The sequence below is a fragment of the Lepidochelys olivacea genome (genome assembly GCF_965140295.1).
Source record: "Lepidochelys olivacea isolate rLepOli2 genome assembly, chromosome: 3".
Classification (NCBI taxonomy): domain Eukaryota; kingdom Metazoa; phylum Chordata; order Testudines; family Cheloniidae; genus Lepidochelys; species Lepidochelys olivacea.
In genome coordinates this window covers 5942480-5960217 of record NC_140413.1, presented here as the reverse complement: position 1 = coordinate 5960217, position 17738 = coordinate 5942480, and the positions used below count along the sequence as shown (strand labels likewise).

General features: G+C 48.1%; 1 protein-coding gene across 1 annotated transcript in view; it reads left to right on the top strand.

Annotated features, from left to right (window-relative positions):
- The window catches only part of EPHX2 (epoxide hydrolase 2), a 109994-nt gene that overhangs the window by 27116 nt on the left and 65140 nt on the right, over positions 1 to 17738 (top strand). The window contains exons 8-10 of the mRNA XM_084624749.1: positions 3302 to 3380; positions 6599 to 6633; positions 7420 to 7446. Of these exons, the coding sequence (XP_084480875.1) occupies positions 3302 to 3380; positions 6599 to 6633; positions 7420 to 7446 (141 nt within the window). The remainder of the gene's footprint in view (positions 1 to 3301; positions 3381 to 6598; positions 6634 to 7419; positions 7447 to 17738) is intronic.

Below are 17738 nucleotides of genomic sequence, written 5' to 3'. Positions count from 1 at the left end.
TGTTCAGTGACCTGCCTGCTTCCCGAGAGGGGCTGGGAGCAGCAAGCGAAGGCATAGTGCTGAGTGCTGCAGGGCACTACCTTGTTCTCTCCGCTTGGCCCCTCGCTTCTGCCCTATCTCCCCACACTGCTATTCCAGCCTGGGGCCTACACTCAGCTCTGCTGGGCCACCTGTAGCAGCCCCTTGTGGCCAGCACTCGCTTCGCAGGTACCCTGCTGCCTCTGTGAGCTCTCATGTTGGGTCTCTTAAACTCCACACAGTCTCTTGTGGCTGACCACGCCTCACCCGGGGCTGGCTTAACACAAGTGATTCCCACAGTCCTCAGGGGCCCAAGGCCACCATGGTAACCCAAGAGTTCAGACCTGGCCCTGGTTGATCTGCCACACAGGGAGCTCTCCCTCTGTCCCAGGCTGCTCCACCCGAAGCCGCCAGTTCCAGGGTCTGGCGTGGCTTTCTTCTCCTGTCAGCCACACCCTCCTCCCACGCCTTCCTGCCTGGAGCCCTTCCTGCTTTGGCAGGCCGCTCACAGGTCCTAGCTGGCTGGAGCCTCAGGTTTCTGGCTCTGACTTCCAAACCGCCTGGTACTGGGGTCTTCCCTGCAGGAGCCTCTTGTAAGTTCTGCAGTTTTCCTGAGTTTCCCCCTTCACTGCAGCCAGCTGCTGCCCTTGATAGGTAATTAACTGGTCCGATCCAGCAGGGCCACTTTAGTGAGCAAGGTTGGCTAGCTCCAGGCCCTCCGGCCCTGAAGGGTCAAGCCACCCTGTTGCAGCACCTCAGTCCTGCTCTGCAGCCCCCTGTTATAGCCTGTCTGGGCTCCGTACCTCTCTCACTGATTTCCCACCTCTCCCACTTGTGACCTGCAACGTACCCCACCAGTCCAATCCTGAAGAGTTTGTTCACTAAGGATCAATATAAACAACTATCACAATTATGTAGGGACAAAATTAGAAAGGCCAAGGCACAAAACGAGATCAAACTAGCTAGAGCCATAAAGAATAACAAGAAAACATTCTACAGCTACATTAGAAGCAAGGCAAAGACCAAGGACAGGGTAGGCCCGTTACTCAATGAGGGGGAAAAACAATAACAGAAAATGTGGAAATGGCAGAAGTTCTAAATTACATTTTTTGTTTCAGTTTTCACCAAAAGGTTAGTAGCAATTGGACATCTAGCATAGTGAATACCAATGAAAAGGGGGTAGGATCAGAGGTTAAAATAGGGAAAGAGGAAGTTAAAAATTACTTAGACAAGGTAGATGTCTTCAAGTCACCAGGGCCTGATGAAATGCATCCTAGAATACTCAAGGAGCTGACTGAGGAGGTATCTGAGATATTAGTGATAATCTTTGAAAAGTCATGGAAGACCGGAGAGATTCCAGCAGACTGGAAAAGGGCAAATATGGTGCCAATCATAAAAGGGGAATAAGAACAACCCAGGGAATTACAGACCAGCCAGCTTAACTTTAGTACCGGGAAAGATAATAGAGCAAATAATCAATTTCCGAACGCCTAGAAGATAGTGATAAATAGGTCACCATGAATTTGTCCAGAACACATCACGTCAAACCAACCTAATAGTTTTCTTTGACAAGGTAACAAGCCTTGTAGATGGGGGAAGCGGTAGATGTGGTATATCTTGACTTTAGTAAGGCTTTTGATACTGTCTCGCATGACCTTCTCATAAACAAACTAGGGAAATATAACCTAGATGGAGCTACTATAAGATGAGTGCATAACTGGTTGGAAAACCGTTCCCAGAGAGTAATCATCAGTGGTTCACAGTCATGCTGGAAGGACATAACGAGTGGGGTCCCACATGGATCAATTTTGGCTCTGATTCTGTTCAATATCTTCATCAATGATTTAGATAATGGCATAGAGAGTACACTTTTGCAGATGATACCAAGCTGGGAGGGGTTGCAAGTTCTTTGGCGTTTAGGATTAAAATTCAAAATGATCTAGACAAATTGGAGAAATGGTCTGAAGTAAATAGGATGAAATTCAATAAGGACAAATGCAAAGTACTCCACTTCGGGAGGAACAATCAGTTGCACACATACAAAATGGAAAATGACTGCCTAGGAAGGAGTACTGTGGAAAGGGATCTGGGGGTCATCGTGCATGACAAGCTAAATATGAATCAATAGTTTAACACTATTGCAAAAAAGAAACATCATTCTGGGATGTATTAGCAGGAGTGCTGTAAGCAAGACACAAGAAGTCATTCTTCTGCTCTACTCCACATTGATTAGGTCTCAGCTGGAGTATTGTGTCCAGTTCTGGGCGCCATGTTTCAGGAAAGATGTGGACAAACTGGAGAAAGTCCAGAGAAGAGCAACAAAAATGATTAAAGGTCTAGAAAACACGATCTGTGGGAGAAGATTGAAAAAATTGGGTTTGTTTAGTCTGGAGAAGAGAAGTCTGAGGCGGGACATGATCACAGTTTTCAAGTACATAACAAGTTGTTACAAGGAGGAGGAAGAGAGATTGTTCTTCTTATCCTCTGAGGATAGGACAAGAAGCAATTGGCTTAAATTGCAGCAAGGGCAGTTTAGGTTGGATGTTAGGGTGGTTAAGCACTGGAATAAATTTGCTTAGGGAGGTTGTGGAACCTCCATCATTGGAGGTTTTAAAGAACAAATCAGACAAACACCTGTCGGGGATGATCTAGTTATTGCATAGTTCTGCCTTGAGTGCAGGGGACTGAACTAGACCTCTCAAGGTCCCTTCCAGTCCTACGCTTCTGTGATTCTATGACCCAAAGCACATTTTTGAACCCACAGCCAAGAGGTGATTGTGCACAAATGAGCTCTGCTGCCCAGCCCTCTTTCCCTCTCGCTGATTGAATGCCTAGTATGATGTTCACGTTCCACCTCTAACCCCCGAGGAATCTCTGCCTTGATACAGGGTTTATTCTCTTGGCCTCAGCCTCTGCAATTTGCCTTGGCCTGAATCGGAATGCCAATGCACCACGTAAGGCACGTTTCCTCTTTAGTGGCTGACTTTCTCTTTCTTGTCTTGTTCTGACTGTGGTGCTAGCTGGCTTGGATTTTCTTGCCCGTGTTTGCCTGGCTACAAAGATTTGCTAGAACAGTGTCTGCTGTCGTTCTTATGCCCCTTCCAGCATATGGAATTCACGTGGCATCTTAGCTTTTGTGACTGGTGTTTCATAGTAGCTATAGTGACGGATGCTAAAAGGGGACAGTTCAAATAAATGGAGGTCCACTTCCCAGCTGTGGGGTGAGCTACAGCAGATGCACGTCTGTTTCAAGGTCACGTGTTTCTTTATATTTCTGCTCTAGATCCCTGCTTTGGCTGAGGCTGGCTTCCGGGTCCTGGCTTTGGATATGAAAGGCTACGGAGATTCCACTGCTCCCCCAGGTCAGTCGGGTTTCAAATCCTCTCCTCCTCCCTTCAGCAACGAAGGGCAGAGATAAATTGTTCCACCGCCTTCTGGCGTGTCTGTTTGGGTTGGGTCCTAGCTAGGACTATTGTGGTGAAGTTGAGGCTGAATATTGGGTAGAATTCACTCTTGGGTAGAATTGACTCTTGGTGAGAACTATTTAGGCTGCAGGAGTCTCCTAAGGGAAGTAGTGAAAGCCCTGGTTCTTGGGAGAATGTCCTGTCCTTTGCTAAAGTTCCTGGGACTATAGGGACTGTAGGGAAGAATTGCACCCTTGCAGGGAGAAGAACCGGATAGTCTGACACATCTCTTCCCTTGCGCTAACTTCTAAGTCTGTGATGTGGCACAAACTGAACAGCAGCCCCAAACCATCTTGACATGCACTTGGTATCTGTATGTCTGCCGACCCACCCTTGTCCTCCCCCATAACCTCCCAAGGGTTCCTAGAATCTTCTGGTGTGATTTGAGCTCACCCTGGGAATCTATTCCTTCTAGTGTTTGTCTAAGAAGTGGCTTGGAGTTGAAATGCTTCTGAAGCAGGGAAAGTAAATACAAAAGCCTCCCAGTGTTTACCTGGTGTCAAGGAGGAAACCACTTGGCGTGTCAGTTATAAAAGTGCTGTTCACGACACGGACTGTTTCAAGTTGTCTTATTTTAATTTTCTGTCTCTTTCCACCCCTGGCACAACCTTGATGTGAACTTGCCCACAGGATGCCTTGGGAGAATAGCTCAAGAAGAGGTGACTTGGCTGTAGATACCCAAGTTGCCCCTTTAACTTCTAAGCTGAGCAGGGTCAGGCTTGGTTGGCACTTGAATGGGAAACCTTGTAAGAAAACCCAAGGTGGTGATCTTCCTTGACCCATTCCATCCTTGGCCTTGGCTGCGGCTGCCAACAAGTGGTGGTGTTCCGTAGGGAGAACCTACAGCTGACACCCTCTTTCCTTGCATGAACTACCCAACAGCTGCTAGATCTCAGTGACTTTGTCACTACCAGCCTGGGCTGGATTTGAACCAGCAAACTAGGAGCGAGAGGCTCTGTCCCCCGTTAACGATCCCCTGAGCCATCTGGAAGCCTGGGGAATGAGCGTCATTGGAGCCATCCAGGCCTGATGAATAGCAATAACAGTGCAGCACGCACTCCCCTGTCCCAAGGCAGGAGGAGCTGAGTGGTGTGGCTAGCTGGTAGAGTGGGTTTGTTATTGCCACCCACCCTACCCTGCTTTCCTGAGTCTTCCCCTGCATGGCTCTACTACAGAGGCTGGGCGTCTGGCTGGGATCCCCAGAGCCCTCCTAACCTGCTGGTTCTAACTGGGTTTTGGTCCAGGCTGTAACCACATTGTTATGCAATATCTGTGTCACGCCAAATAGCTTTCTCTTGTACAGTGCATCTTCGTTTTTGCTTCAGGGCATTCGCGCACGACTCTGAGAGTGAACATCGAGGCGGGCTGGGAAGAGAAGGGCTGGTGGTACAAGGCCCTGTGAAATGCCATTGCTAATCTTGAGGCCTGATCAAAGCAGCAGCCCTCACTGCTTTGTGCTCTGTTAATTTAATATCGTTTCACTATGAACGTTGCTGTGGTGCCCACAATGGACCAGAGGCCAGATTGACACAGGTATTTTGGCACCTAAAGATGCAGAGAGGCACCTAACTCACTTAGGCACTTTTGTAAGTCCTGTTTGGCGCCTCTTTGTCTTCAGGCACCTAAATCTGGCCCTGGGCGCTTTCCAAACCTAGCGAAGCACAGAAGAACATCAGCCCAAGGAGTCTGCAGTCTAAGGTCTGGGAGAAAAGGGATACTACATATAAGTGATCAGGAGGGCCATGTCAGTACCCTTCTCTGCAGCTGCCTCTACCTAGGTACTACCAGTGCCCGCTGTACTCTTTAATGGCTACCCAGAGCCCACTTCCTTCCAACACCCCATGTTTCCCAGCCCCCTCACATCTGCTCATTGAGTTACACCCACTGCCGTGTTTATTGGTAGATCTAAGGCCAGAAGGGACAATGCCGGTCCTCTCCCCTACACCAGCTGTAGACTCTCACCAGCCGGCTGGTTCCCTCCTCAAGCCCAGTAACCAGTGGTTGAACTGACGAGTTCCTTTTTAATATGGTTGGAAAATACTCATTTGCTTCCTGTGGTAAAGTATCCCATCACTCACAACGTTGTTGAAATCAGGCCAGCACATCTGAGGTGCTTGCCTAGGAACTGGTTGAGCACGGCTGGGGCATTTTTCCAGAGGGCTTTTATGTCTGGACAGAGAGTGGATGTGGGGGAGCCAACCCCTGCTGGTGCATGGGGAGCAGCCCCTGTAAGGTCACTGCAGTTAATTTCCTTCCTGCGGTAGGTACAAAGGCCTTGGTTTTCCTAGGATCACAGTCAGCAGGGGTTGGGGACCATAGTACACTCTTGATATGTATTGGTTTCTGCAGGGTCTGGTGCAGACGTGTGATCTCTGCTCCTGTTGGTCTAGATTAGCCCTGACCCATTTGTTGTTAGAGCTCCTTGATGCTTTTTTTTGCAAGACTTTCTAATCTTTGTTTCCATCTACCTAGTCCCTTATAGCACCGTTCATCGCTCTAGTCGCTGAGTGGCTCTGGCTGCTGGTGCCCTGGTCATAGTCCAGCTTGGGAAGTGACAGTACCTGCTGTCTCCTTAAATCCCCCCTGTAGTTACTCCTCAATCCTCCATAGCAGGGCTTATAGGAGGAGACTTCAGAATTTGTTTCAGGAGGGCTTCTTGTTTTACCTTGCAGGCAGAGAGCTTTTTCATGATACCGCCTCCTGCCCTTGAATCTGAAATCGGATCAGCACGTCCTTCTGCTGTGCCAGGCCTCTAATCCTGAACCCCAAAGCACTTGACAAACTGCCATAGAAGGATCATTTCCCCCCCACCCCCCCACCTGCTGCCACCACCACTAACATGCACCCACTTCTGGGGTTGAACCCAGCAGCTGTACTTAATCAGTGTCCCAGAGCAGGCCTATGGAAATCCTAGGGACATTCCCATTCCCCCCTCCCCCCCCCGACCCTTAAAGACGGTGCAGTGGCTGATGAGATGAATCCTGGTGTGTACTGACCTTTTGTAGAGCTGGTGGGAGCCAGGGGGCCGCAGCCTGGTACATGGCAGATTTAGAATGTTAAAAATTAAATGGAAAGGCACTTAACTGAGCTCAATAATTAATTTTTGTTGTTTGCAGACATAGAAGAATATTCCCAGGAAGAAATATGCAAGGTAGGAGACTGTGTCCTGATTTCTGTTTGTGACCTAGGTCTGTGTGTATTATGGAGCTCCCTAGTTAAGGTTCTGACCCGGGTGCGTCTCTGGACGGTAGAAAAGGGTACAGTATGGGATGGGAGAACAAAGGCAGTTCCATGGCTGCTGTTTCCAACTTCAGGGACCTGTGCTATTGAACTTAGTTCAGCAAGGAGTGCAGTATAAATCCGACTCTCTGCTTAGTGGTTTGCAGTGTCGTACAGTGTAGCTTGCTCTTCTTCTGCCAGGCTACACGCAACACTGCAGATCCTGGAAGGAAAGGCTCCCTCATGCCAGGATGAGGTCTTCTTGTTGTATAATCTTCATTAGTAGTGACAGTAACACTGAGGGGCAAAGATCAGGGCCCATCGTGCAAAGCACTGCATGGACATAGTGAGAGAGTCCTTGCCCCAAAGGTCTAAAAAGACAAAACGTTATCTTCATCTTATAGATGGGGAACTTCAGCATAATTGTGACCTCTTGTAGGCACACAGGGGCTCTGGTTGAGCTGGCAATTTGAATCCAAATCCCCTGAATGCCAGCCCAGTGTCTCCCTCCCAGACCATCCTTCCTATCTAATCTTAAACAGAAGGCTTGGAGTACAGGGCCTTGACCTTGTAGGGATGGGGAGGTGTATTGGATCTCAGGTGACTTTGGAGATCTCTTAGTAAAGGCAAACAGCCTTCTTCTTCTGTTGGCACTTAAGATAGTGACGTGTTCATGGCTAAGAAATCTGATTATCTATTTCTTTTTTCCCCCTCACAGGATCTTGTGGTTTTCCTGGACAAACTGGTGAGAAACCCCCCTGTGACTTATGTTTTTCCTTTGCTCAGTGTACAGAGGTGTACAAATCCAAATGGTTTGGGCCACAGCCAGAGATCCTGGGGAAAAGCATTATGAGATGTGTAACTTGTACCCACCGTTCCTCCTTGTTCAATGTTACCCCAGACTTGCTGGGAACAGAAATTGCCAGGGAGAGATGAGAGATGATGGAAATGCCTGTAAAGCTTTATCTCTTGTAATCTTGAATTAAAGTGGGGGAGCGAAGATGAAAGGCAGATCCCTGGTGACTCGCTGAGCAGTTGGAGTGGATAGTTTAATTCTGCCTCTTGGCTAAGATCAAACCTACTATTAGTTTAATATCTGATACAGCCTCTGCTGGGAGATATTGCTGTGCTTGCCTAAGAGATGAAGGCAGTGATTGCAGTCTCTTCTCTCTTCTTACAGCAATTAACCTGTAGACTTGTTGCATTAGACTAGCTCAGCATAAGTTCTTGGGCTTTGCTTTTTACTAACTGCAGAAGTAAATGGTTCCCTGGGCTGATGGAGAAGAGAGGGGGCTGTGTGGATGAAGGGAAGGATGTTGCTATCTTATAGAGAAAAGGAGTACTTGTGGCACCTTAGAGACTAACCAATTTATTTGAGCATGAGCTTTCGTGAGCTACAGTTCACTTCATCGGATGCATGCCGTGGAAACTGCAGCAGACTTTATTTATACACAGAGAATATGAAAAAATACCTCCTCCCACCCCACTGTCCTGCTGGTAATAGCTTATCTAAAGTGATCATCAGGTGGGCCATTTCCAGCACAAATCCAGGTTTTCTCACCCTCCACCCCCCCCCACTGCTATCACCAGCAGGAGAGTGAATTTGTGTGGGGGGGTGGAGGGTGAGAAAACCTGGATTTGTGCTGGAAATGGCCCACCTGATGATCACTTTAGATAAGCTATTACCAGCAGGACAGTGGGGTGGGAGGAGGTATTTTTTCATATTCTCTGTGTATAAATAAAGTCTGCTGCAGTTTCCACGGCATGCATCCGATGAAGTGAGCTGTAGCTCACGAAAGCTCATGCTCAAATAAATTGGTTAGTCTCTAAGGTGCCACAAGTACTCCTTTTCTTTTTGCAAATACAGACTAACACGGCTGTTACTCTGAAACCTATCTTATAGAGGACATGCAAAGAATTGCAGACTTGTGGTACGTTCCCCTCGGGTCACTGTGTGGGTATGTCTGTGCTGGGAGCATGATTCCCAGCTTGAGTAGGCAGATGAGCTAGCTCTGTCCAAGCCAGTGCACTAAAAATAGCAGTACAGCTGGGGGGTAGCGTGGCTGGTGGGTTGGGCTAGCCAGCCAAGTATGTACCCAGGGGTTCCGGGCTGGTTTGTACTCCGGCAGTGGCCTGTACTGCTGCCCATGCTATTCCCAGCTACGCTTCTCTTTTCAGCACGATTGCTCGAGCAGAGCTAGTACATGGCTGCCCGCTCAAGCTGGAAAGCATGCCCCCAGCTGCAGTGTAGACACCCTGTGTCTTTCAAGGGGCAGGTAATCCACACAGGAGCTTGTGCAGCTCCAGACTGTAAGAGCTTCAGCATCCAGCTACTGGGGAATCCCCAGCTGTTTTCTCTCTCCTGGCTTTGTGAAGAAGTGGCTTGCTTTAAGCGGGTTCCTGCGCTAGCTTTTCACTTCTAGAGAACTGCGCTGATATTTATTTATTTATTTATGATAAGGTTGCGAATGAAACGCGTTCGGTCCCTGTGGAGTGCTTAGAAGAAGGACGCTCAATTTATGAGATCACTGTACAGTTTGGAAGAGTAATTTGGCAGTTCCTCTAGAAGCTGGAATAACAGGGCGTGTTTCAATCATCACTCGCGAGAGGGTGCCAGCGAGTGGCGGCATGGGAGGACTTCAGTATGGAGAGAAATGGACAAGCCTGGGGCTGATACATCTACCGAGGAGATTTAATAAGAGGGAAACATGGTAGCTGTTAACAAAGCAATGAATTGTAACGGACTGGTGAATTGAGTGCTCCTGGTTTTCCTTCCCTCCATGGAAAAGAGGCAGTTAGAGAAACTAAAGGGCAAACATTTAAAACTTGATGAAAGGAAATGTCTTTTTACATAATTAACCTGCAGAACTTGCTGTAACTAGGTGTCGGGGGGCCAAGAATTGAGGACCATGTTTAAGAGAAGTCAAAATCATTGTGGATACTGTGAACAGAGTAGCCCAGCTAGAAGAAGGTATTTAAACAGTCATGCCTTGGGGTGTAAGCCATCTGCTTGCTGCCGTGAGCTAAGAAAAAAGATAGGTAGGTTATTCCACAGGGATCCTTGCATATTTTTCTGAAGCATTTATTACTGGACACTGTAGCGAACAGGACGCTGGACTTAGATGGGCCCTGATCTCATTCTGTCTGGAATTCATTCAGTATATCATTAACCAGTCGGTTGATCCACCTCTAATTCACTTACGTGCAAATCCTGTCTTGCTGCCCTTCGGTGATGGAGAACGCTTTTCCCTTTGACACATGGGCGGTTGCGCAGCAAAGCAGCAAATGACAAGGTCAGCAGCTTGACTCCTCTTGTATTAAATAATATACCCTCCTGGCACCACTGGGGCCATTCATCTGCCTTGACAATATAATTAGGACAGTGTTTAGTGGCTTCCATCCCATTGAAAGACTAGAATCAATCCCTACTCCTTTAAATGAGATGACCAGTGTCTGGGGTGGGGAGGAGGTGGGGTGGGGGGGGAGAGTAGTGACACAGGCAAATGTCAGTGTCTGTCGGGGGTTTTCCCTGCTATATCCTGGAACATCTTCCCAGAGAGCTAGCCTAGCCTGAAGTGCTGTCCTGCTCTGTAAAGAGACTGTTTTTTGTTTTTTAACAAAAACCCGGGGGGGGGGGGAAGGGGGGCTTCTTCAGCAGCTCTGCTGTATGTTGGCATCAGAACTGCAGCTGACCCTCATGACAGTGCTTCTTGCTTCACTCCTGAGAGCTCCACAGGGCCTGGTTACAGGCGAGTGAACTGCAGTGTGTTCTTCCTTGTGCCTTAGCAGAATGGTCTCCTAGCTTCTGCTCACAGAGCCCCACTTAGTGACATCCGTGCAAACCCACTGACGGTCATACAGCTCCAGTGAGGGACCAGTTTGGTCCCCAGAACCTGCATTATGGGGGATGAGGCACAAAAGAAGAGGAGCCCGGAGTGACCCCGATCCCAGGTGGATTGGAAAAGCCAGTCTCAGACTGTGTGTGTTTGACCAGTTGCTGAGACCATAAATGCAGCAGCCCCACCACGCTACTTCTAGACATCTCTGAAATGGAGAGGGAGGATGAAGGAATTGCTGTGCTTTTGTACTCCAGCTGGTGTATAACCTGATGAGTGACAGAAGTCTCAGAAATATCCTGCCAGCTGATGGGCAAACTTGCTGCCAACCTTTATTTTCAGGAATAGCGTAGCTTGCATGCTTCCAAATCGTAAGTCTCTCCCCACAGCCCCGGTGCTCTCTGAAACTTCTCTTCCTATTGCGTTTAAGCTGTCTGTTCTCATCCCAGCGGTCTGCACATCTTGGCCTGCATTTCTGATCTTACTGCTCCATTCCCCATGTTGCCTTCGTCCTGCCGGTAGGACATGTCCCCTTCTTTATCCTTCTCCTGCATGTATCTGTGCCTTCTTCCACAACGGAACCCACCATCTTCTCCCCAAAGATGTGGAGGCCAGAAGAGATGGTTCCAACCATCTCCTGCATACCACAGGCTGCAGAATTTCCCCTAGTGTTTACTGCACCATGCCCAAGGATTTCAGGTTTAAGAGGTCTAATCTCTATTAAGACTCCAATTGATGGAGAGTCCATCCCTTCCATTGGGGAGGTGCTCCAATGGCTAATGACCCTCCTTGTTGAAAATGTGCATCTTGTTTCAAGTTTGAAATTAACGAGCTGAGATGCAGTGGCTGGGAGCTAAATTCTGCCTTTATCCGCTCAATTAAAGAGCCTTCTAGTAACAGACTCCTCCATGCAGCAGCTGAGAGGGTTGCAATTTTCAACTTACGGCTTGTTCTTCATTTTTGTTGCCACAACTTTAACAGTTAAATTTAAAAAATCATTGAATCATAGAACTGGAAGGGATCTCGAGAGGTCATCTAGTCCAGTCCCCTGCACTCAAGGCAGGACGAAGCATTATCTAGACCATCCCTGACAGGTGTTTGTCTAACCTGCTCTTAAAAATCCACAATGGTGGAGACTCCACAACCTCCCTAGGTAATTTATTCCAGCGCCTAACCACCCTGACAGTTAGAAAGTTTTTCCTAATGTCCAACCTAAACTCCCCTTGCTACAATTTAAGCCCATTGCTTCTTGTCCTATCCTCAGAGGTTAAGAACTATTTTTTTCCCTCCTCCTTGAAACAACCTTTTATGTACTTGAAAACTGTTATCATGTTCCCTCTGTCTTCTCTTCTCCAGACTAAACAAACCAAAATTTTTTCAATCTTTCCTCATAGGTCATATTTTCTAGACCTTTGATCATTTTTGTTGCTCTTCTCTGGACTCTCTCCAATTTATCCACATCTTTCTCGAAATGTGGCGCCCAGAACTGGACACAATACTCCAGTTGAAGCCTAATCAGTGCAGAGTAGAGCGGAAGAATTACTTCTTGTGTCTTGCTTACAATACTCCTGCTAATACATCCCAGAATGATATTTGCTGTTTTTGCAACAGCGTTACACTGTTGACTCTCATCTAGCTTGTGGTCCACTATGACCCCCCCCCACCCCAGATTCCTTTCCGCAGTACTCCTTCCGAGGCAGTCATTTCCCATTTTGTTTGTGTGCAACTGATTGTTCCTCCCTAAGTGGAGTACTTTGCCTTTGTCCTTATTGAATTTCATCCTAATTACTTCATACCATTTCTCCAGTTTTTCCAGATCATTTTGAATTTTAATCCTATCCTCCAAAGCGCTTGCAACCCCTCCCAGCTTGGTATTGTCCACAAACTTTATAAGTGTACCCGCTATGCCATTATCTAAATCATTGATGAAGATATTGAACAGAGCCAGACCCAGAACTGATCCGTGCAGGACCCCACTTGTTATACCCTTCCAGCATGACTGTGAACCACTGGTAACTACTCTCTGGGAGAGATTTTCTAACCATTTATGCACCCACCTTATAGTAGCTCCATCTAGGTTGTGTTTCCCTAGTTTGTTTATGAGATGGTCATGCGAGACAGTATCAAAAGCCTTACTAATGTCAAGATATACCACATCTACCGCTTCCCCCCCATTCACAAGGCTTGTTACCCTGTCATGTAAGTCTGTATTTGAAGAGACTTCCTTATTCCTTTTCACTCTGCTTGGGAAGTAAATAGCAATCCTCTGACACACATCCCCTCAATGGTTCAGGATCCATAAGTGGGATGCAGAACACGGCATAGCCATCTCCAAGAGGGCAGTACAGCATTCCCTAATGCCATGCTAGGCCATTAGTCCAACAGTGAGCCAGGCTGGATATGACTGTCTGTGAGACTTAGCTGTTCCCTGGAGGATTCCCATCCAGGTACTGGTCCAGCTTCTCTCTCTCCATTTTGTGAGATGTGCCGCTTCTCGTGCCGTGATCAAGTCACGGCTGCTGGCTAGCTCTCAAAAGTGCTTGGCTTTTCCAAGCTTGTCTATTATTTTCAAAGAGCCTATGGGGAGCGGATGGGATGGCATCTCATGCTGCAGGCGGCTGGGCCATTGCTGTGGGTGAAAGCAGCCATTTCCTTGCAGGGTGAGGAGTTCTGACGACTCGGTTGAACCTGCAGGGGATTATAGTTTGCCCAATTGCAGAGCTTCTCCGTCAGCAGCTTCTTTTTCTGCAGGGGGAGAGCTGGAAATGGAGGCAGGGGTCACCAAGAAGCCTGCTCTGCATCTTGGAAGAAGTTCTGGGTGGTTAGCACCTGCCTTGTGGGTAAACGTGGGATGGGAAGGAGCCCTGCTGAGCTCTACGACCAGCAGGGCTTGAGGGCTTATTTAATCTTTGATCAGGACTCTCGTTAAGGCTGGGGAAGGCATCGCGGACTTGGCTCCCCAGGTGTGTGGGTGCAGAGCATTTCAGAAGGCCTCTCATCGCCCTGGGGTACTGTGCAACCCGTTTTTCCCGCTTCCAGTGGAAAACAAAAAAATGAAACTGAAGGGGAAAGGCCGGCTCTTAAGAGCTGGCCTGAGCTTCAGGAGGCCAAGGAGCACTTTCCACCTGGTTGTGGGGGGAAGAATTGCAGTTGTGTGTGAAATTTCTTCCCGGCTAACTGGACACCGACACTAAAGGGACGATCAAGGGGTTGGCGCTAGAATAATGTCGTTTTTTGCTGCCAAAGTCACGAGTTCAAAGCTGCCCCTGCTCCGTGGGAGATGAAAGTTATCTGGTTGTTTGAAGGCCAATGGGTTGATGGCCTGTGTGCAGTCCTGGCTGGACCACTAGCTGCATTGCCCAAAATGTCCGTTGCAACTGATGCAAACTGGGCTTCCGTTCTTAGCAGTAACCTGGGATTGAATGAGACTGAACTGCCCCTCCTAGCCCTAAAAGCAGTATTTCCAGGTCAGGGTTTGGACCTGCTATCTGGGGAGTGGGCAGTGCAGGTGGTGAGCCTGCCCTGTGAATGAAGGACTCCAAGGCTGCCAGGCTGGCATCTTCCATCAGTGAGAACTTCACCTTATAATCAGAGAGCATCAAAAATAGTGAAGACTTCAGAAAGAAGGGAATGGTCTTGGATCTTGGGGAGGAAGGTTGGCTTTGCGGTTAAGGATTTGATTGGGACTCGGGAGCTCCTGGGGGTTCAATTTCTTGGTGTGACCTTGGACAGCTCACTAAGGTTATGCCTAGGCTGCAGTGGAAGGTGTGATTGTAATGTGGGTTGGTACACTGGCGCTAGCGTTAATCGAGCAAACACAGGTAACAATCCCAGCATGGACAAGGCCTCAGCAGAACACGGGGGCTTCCACAGTGCCCATCCACTTTACCGACACTACAGCCATGCAGCTGCCTCAGGGTGTGGGAGAGGCTTGGGGGCCTGCGCCTTGCCCCAGCCCCCGTGATGGCCTTTCCTGTCCTGCAGCCCCTTTTCAGCTAGGAAAACTTGCCTTAATGCATCAGTCACAGCAACCTTGCCTGGAGGAGCTCCCTGCCGTCGGCATGGGGAGGGAGCTGGTCTGAGAGCGCGAAGCCTCGTAGCCTTTGTGCGGAACCATTCAGGGCTGGTCTCTGAAGCTGCTGTCCCTCCCTCCCTCTTAGCAGGCGGCTCTGTGGCAGAAGAGGGAGCATGTTCTTTGACTCCAGTTAGCTCACAGAGGCTGAACTCCTAATTGAGTGAAGGCCCCATGCCTCGCTGTGGAAAATTGCTCCAGCCTAACCATGGTGGTCGTCTCCAGCTGTGCGTCTTCTCTCTAAGGGCGCCTGCCACTTGGTGCCCTCTGTGGAATGGAAACCCCCCTCATCTCCCACCCCCTCAGTGCTGAGTCTGGGATTAATAAATTGCCGTGGCAATCGGTGAAGGAGCGGGCAGCACGGGAGGTGGGGAGGGGGAGCAGGCCGGTGGTTTTAGTGCTTCCAGCAAAAAAGGGGATTGGGCTTTTTGCTCGCCTCAGCTGCACAAGCGTGGCTCGTCATGTTCCCCTTTCCATCCGGGAGCAGGGTGAGACAGTGTGTGTCCTAAACAAGGAGCTGCCGACAGGGACCTGTTAAGAATTCAGGGCTGGGTGTGCTGTAACAGCGGGGCTCGCCCCGTCTGCTGATGTCCTGTCAGCTGCTCATTACAGAGTGCTGGGACTGCTGGGGCCAGGATTTCTGATTTTCTGTTTAAGGACTGAAAGGACCATTAGGATCATCAGCAGGAGGTACAACAGGTGCAGGGCAGCCCACAGAGAAGGTGATCAAGTGCTTCCATTGACCTAGCTACCATCAGATGGGGAGATTAATTTCCAAGGACAACACAACCTTCCCTGCGTCCACACTCCGGGCGTGTAGCAGCATACCTACGGCAGCACCCGTAGCGTAGACCTGGCCTAAGTCTTATTGATGTCCCATTTACATCAATAAATGCTTAATACGTTAAGGCCAGAAGGGACCAAAGATAATCTAGACAGACTTTCTGTGTATCACAGGCTGGCGAAGTTCATCGTTAATCCTGTAATCCTGAGCCCAGAATCTCATAAAAATTACTAGGAGTACTTGTGGCACCTTAGAGACTAATCAATTTATTTGAGCATGAGCTTTCGTGAGCTACAGCTCAAGTACTCCTTTTCTTTTTGCGAATACAGACTAACACGGCTGTTACTCTGAAACCCATAAAAATTACTGTTGCTATTGATGCTGCATGTAAACCCTGCAAAGCGATCCTGGCCTGGAGGAGTGGAAAGAATGTTGGTAAGTGGGGTGGGTGATCTCAAATACCAGATCTAGATCTAAACTTCAGTCCATATCTGTGCTTGGAAGACAGGATCAGAACTCAAAATGATCTTGATAACCTGGAGAAATGGTCTGAATTACATGGGGTGAAATTCAGTAAGGATAAATACAAAGCACTACCCGTAGGAAGGAGAAGAATCAATTAGAATCGTAGGACTGGAAGGGACCTTGAGAGGTCATCTAGTGCAGTCCCCTGCATTCATGGCAGGACTAAGTATTATCTAGACCATCCCTCTAGACCATCCCTAACAGGTGTTTCTCTAACTTTCTCTTTAAAATCTCCAAATGATGGAGATTCCACAACCTTCCTAGGCAATTTATTCCAGTGCTTAACCAGGCGCTCTGACAGGTTTTCTTAATATCCAACCTAAACCTCCCTTTCTGCAATTTAAGCCCATTGCTTCTTGTCCTGTCCTCAGAGGTTCAGAAGAACAATTTTTCTCCCTCCTCCTTGTAACAACCTTTTATGTACTTGAAAACTGTTATCATGTCCCTTCTCAGTCTTCTCTTCTCCAGACTAAACAAATCCAATTTTTTTCAGTCTTCCCTCATAGGGAGGTTGTGGAAGCGCCATCATCGGAGATTTTTAAGAGCATTTTAGAGAAACACCTGTCAGGGATGGTCTAGACAATACCTAGTCCTGCCGTGAGTCCAGGGGACTGAACTAGATGACCTCTTGAGGTCTCCTCCAGCCCTACGTTTTTATGATTCTTGGAGACTAGATTCCAAAATCATTGCCACAGACACCACTGGGGGGAATCAGTGATCATGGAACTGGAGAGAATAGAAACCAAAGAAGTGGGCTCACAACTGGTGACCAAGAGGGGAAAGAGAACCAGGGGATGTTCACCCTTTCGAAGTATCAGTTCTCCGATACGTTGCAAGTCAGCTACTGAGGTTCCTGTCTCTGACGGGATGGAATGGAAAGCTACAGTGGACCCACCTGATGAGCATCCTGGTGGTAAAAAGCAAGCAGCTACCAAGAAATATTCTTCAACCGTCCTAAGAAGCCAGTCGTCATTGGTGGAGGAGAGCAGACAGACTTCAGAGAAAGACACAAGGACAGCAGGACTGTGTGCTGTCTCCCTGGAGAGAAGACACGGGATTGCGAAGTCATCTGGTGATCCAGTCATGGTGATCCACATGATGCCATATCATTGGTTCCAGTGTGTAACTATACAGATTATTGAACACTTCAAGGATCTTGGAGGGGAGCGGAAGAGGAGGAAAATCCAGGTGATCTCTTGCTTGTGGGACTGGAAGGATCTCTGAGAAGAAGGCAGAAAATACTGAAGATGAACTATCGTCTGCATGGCTGGTATGAAGTGAGAGGGTTGGTGGAGAGGGGCCACATTCCAGTGAAAGAAGGGCCTGTATCTCATGGGTGGGGGGATGCTAGTCTCAGTTGGAGACTAGCTGGAGCAGCCAGGAACGTATTAAACTAACAGGGAGCATGCTAAGGAGGCAAATGAGGTACACGCTCAAACTCAGTGTCGAAAACAGATTGCACCAATGTGTGCAAAGGATGTGAAGAGAATGTTTTTTCAGTTGCTTTTATACCAGTGGCAGGAGGCTGGATAACAAGCAAGAAGAATGGGAAAATGTCATTAAGAAGAAATTTGATGATATTAGCGCTGTGATGGGACAATTAACATGCCCTTTACAGTTTCTAATAATTATAGATGGTGATTTTCTAACACAAGGTATTGAACCAGCATGAGATAATCTCTGTTTTGGACCTCGTTATGATGGATACAGAATTCGTCACTGGCAAGCAGGATGGGTAATTATAGGCTGGTTAGCCTGAAATCAATTCCATGACAAATAATGGAAAAGCTGATATGGGATTCAACTGATAGAGGATTAAG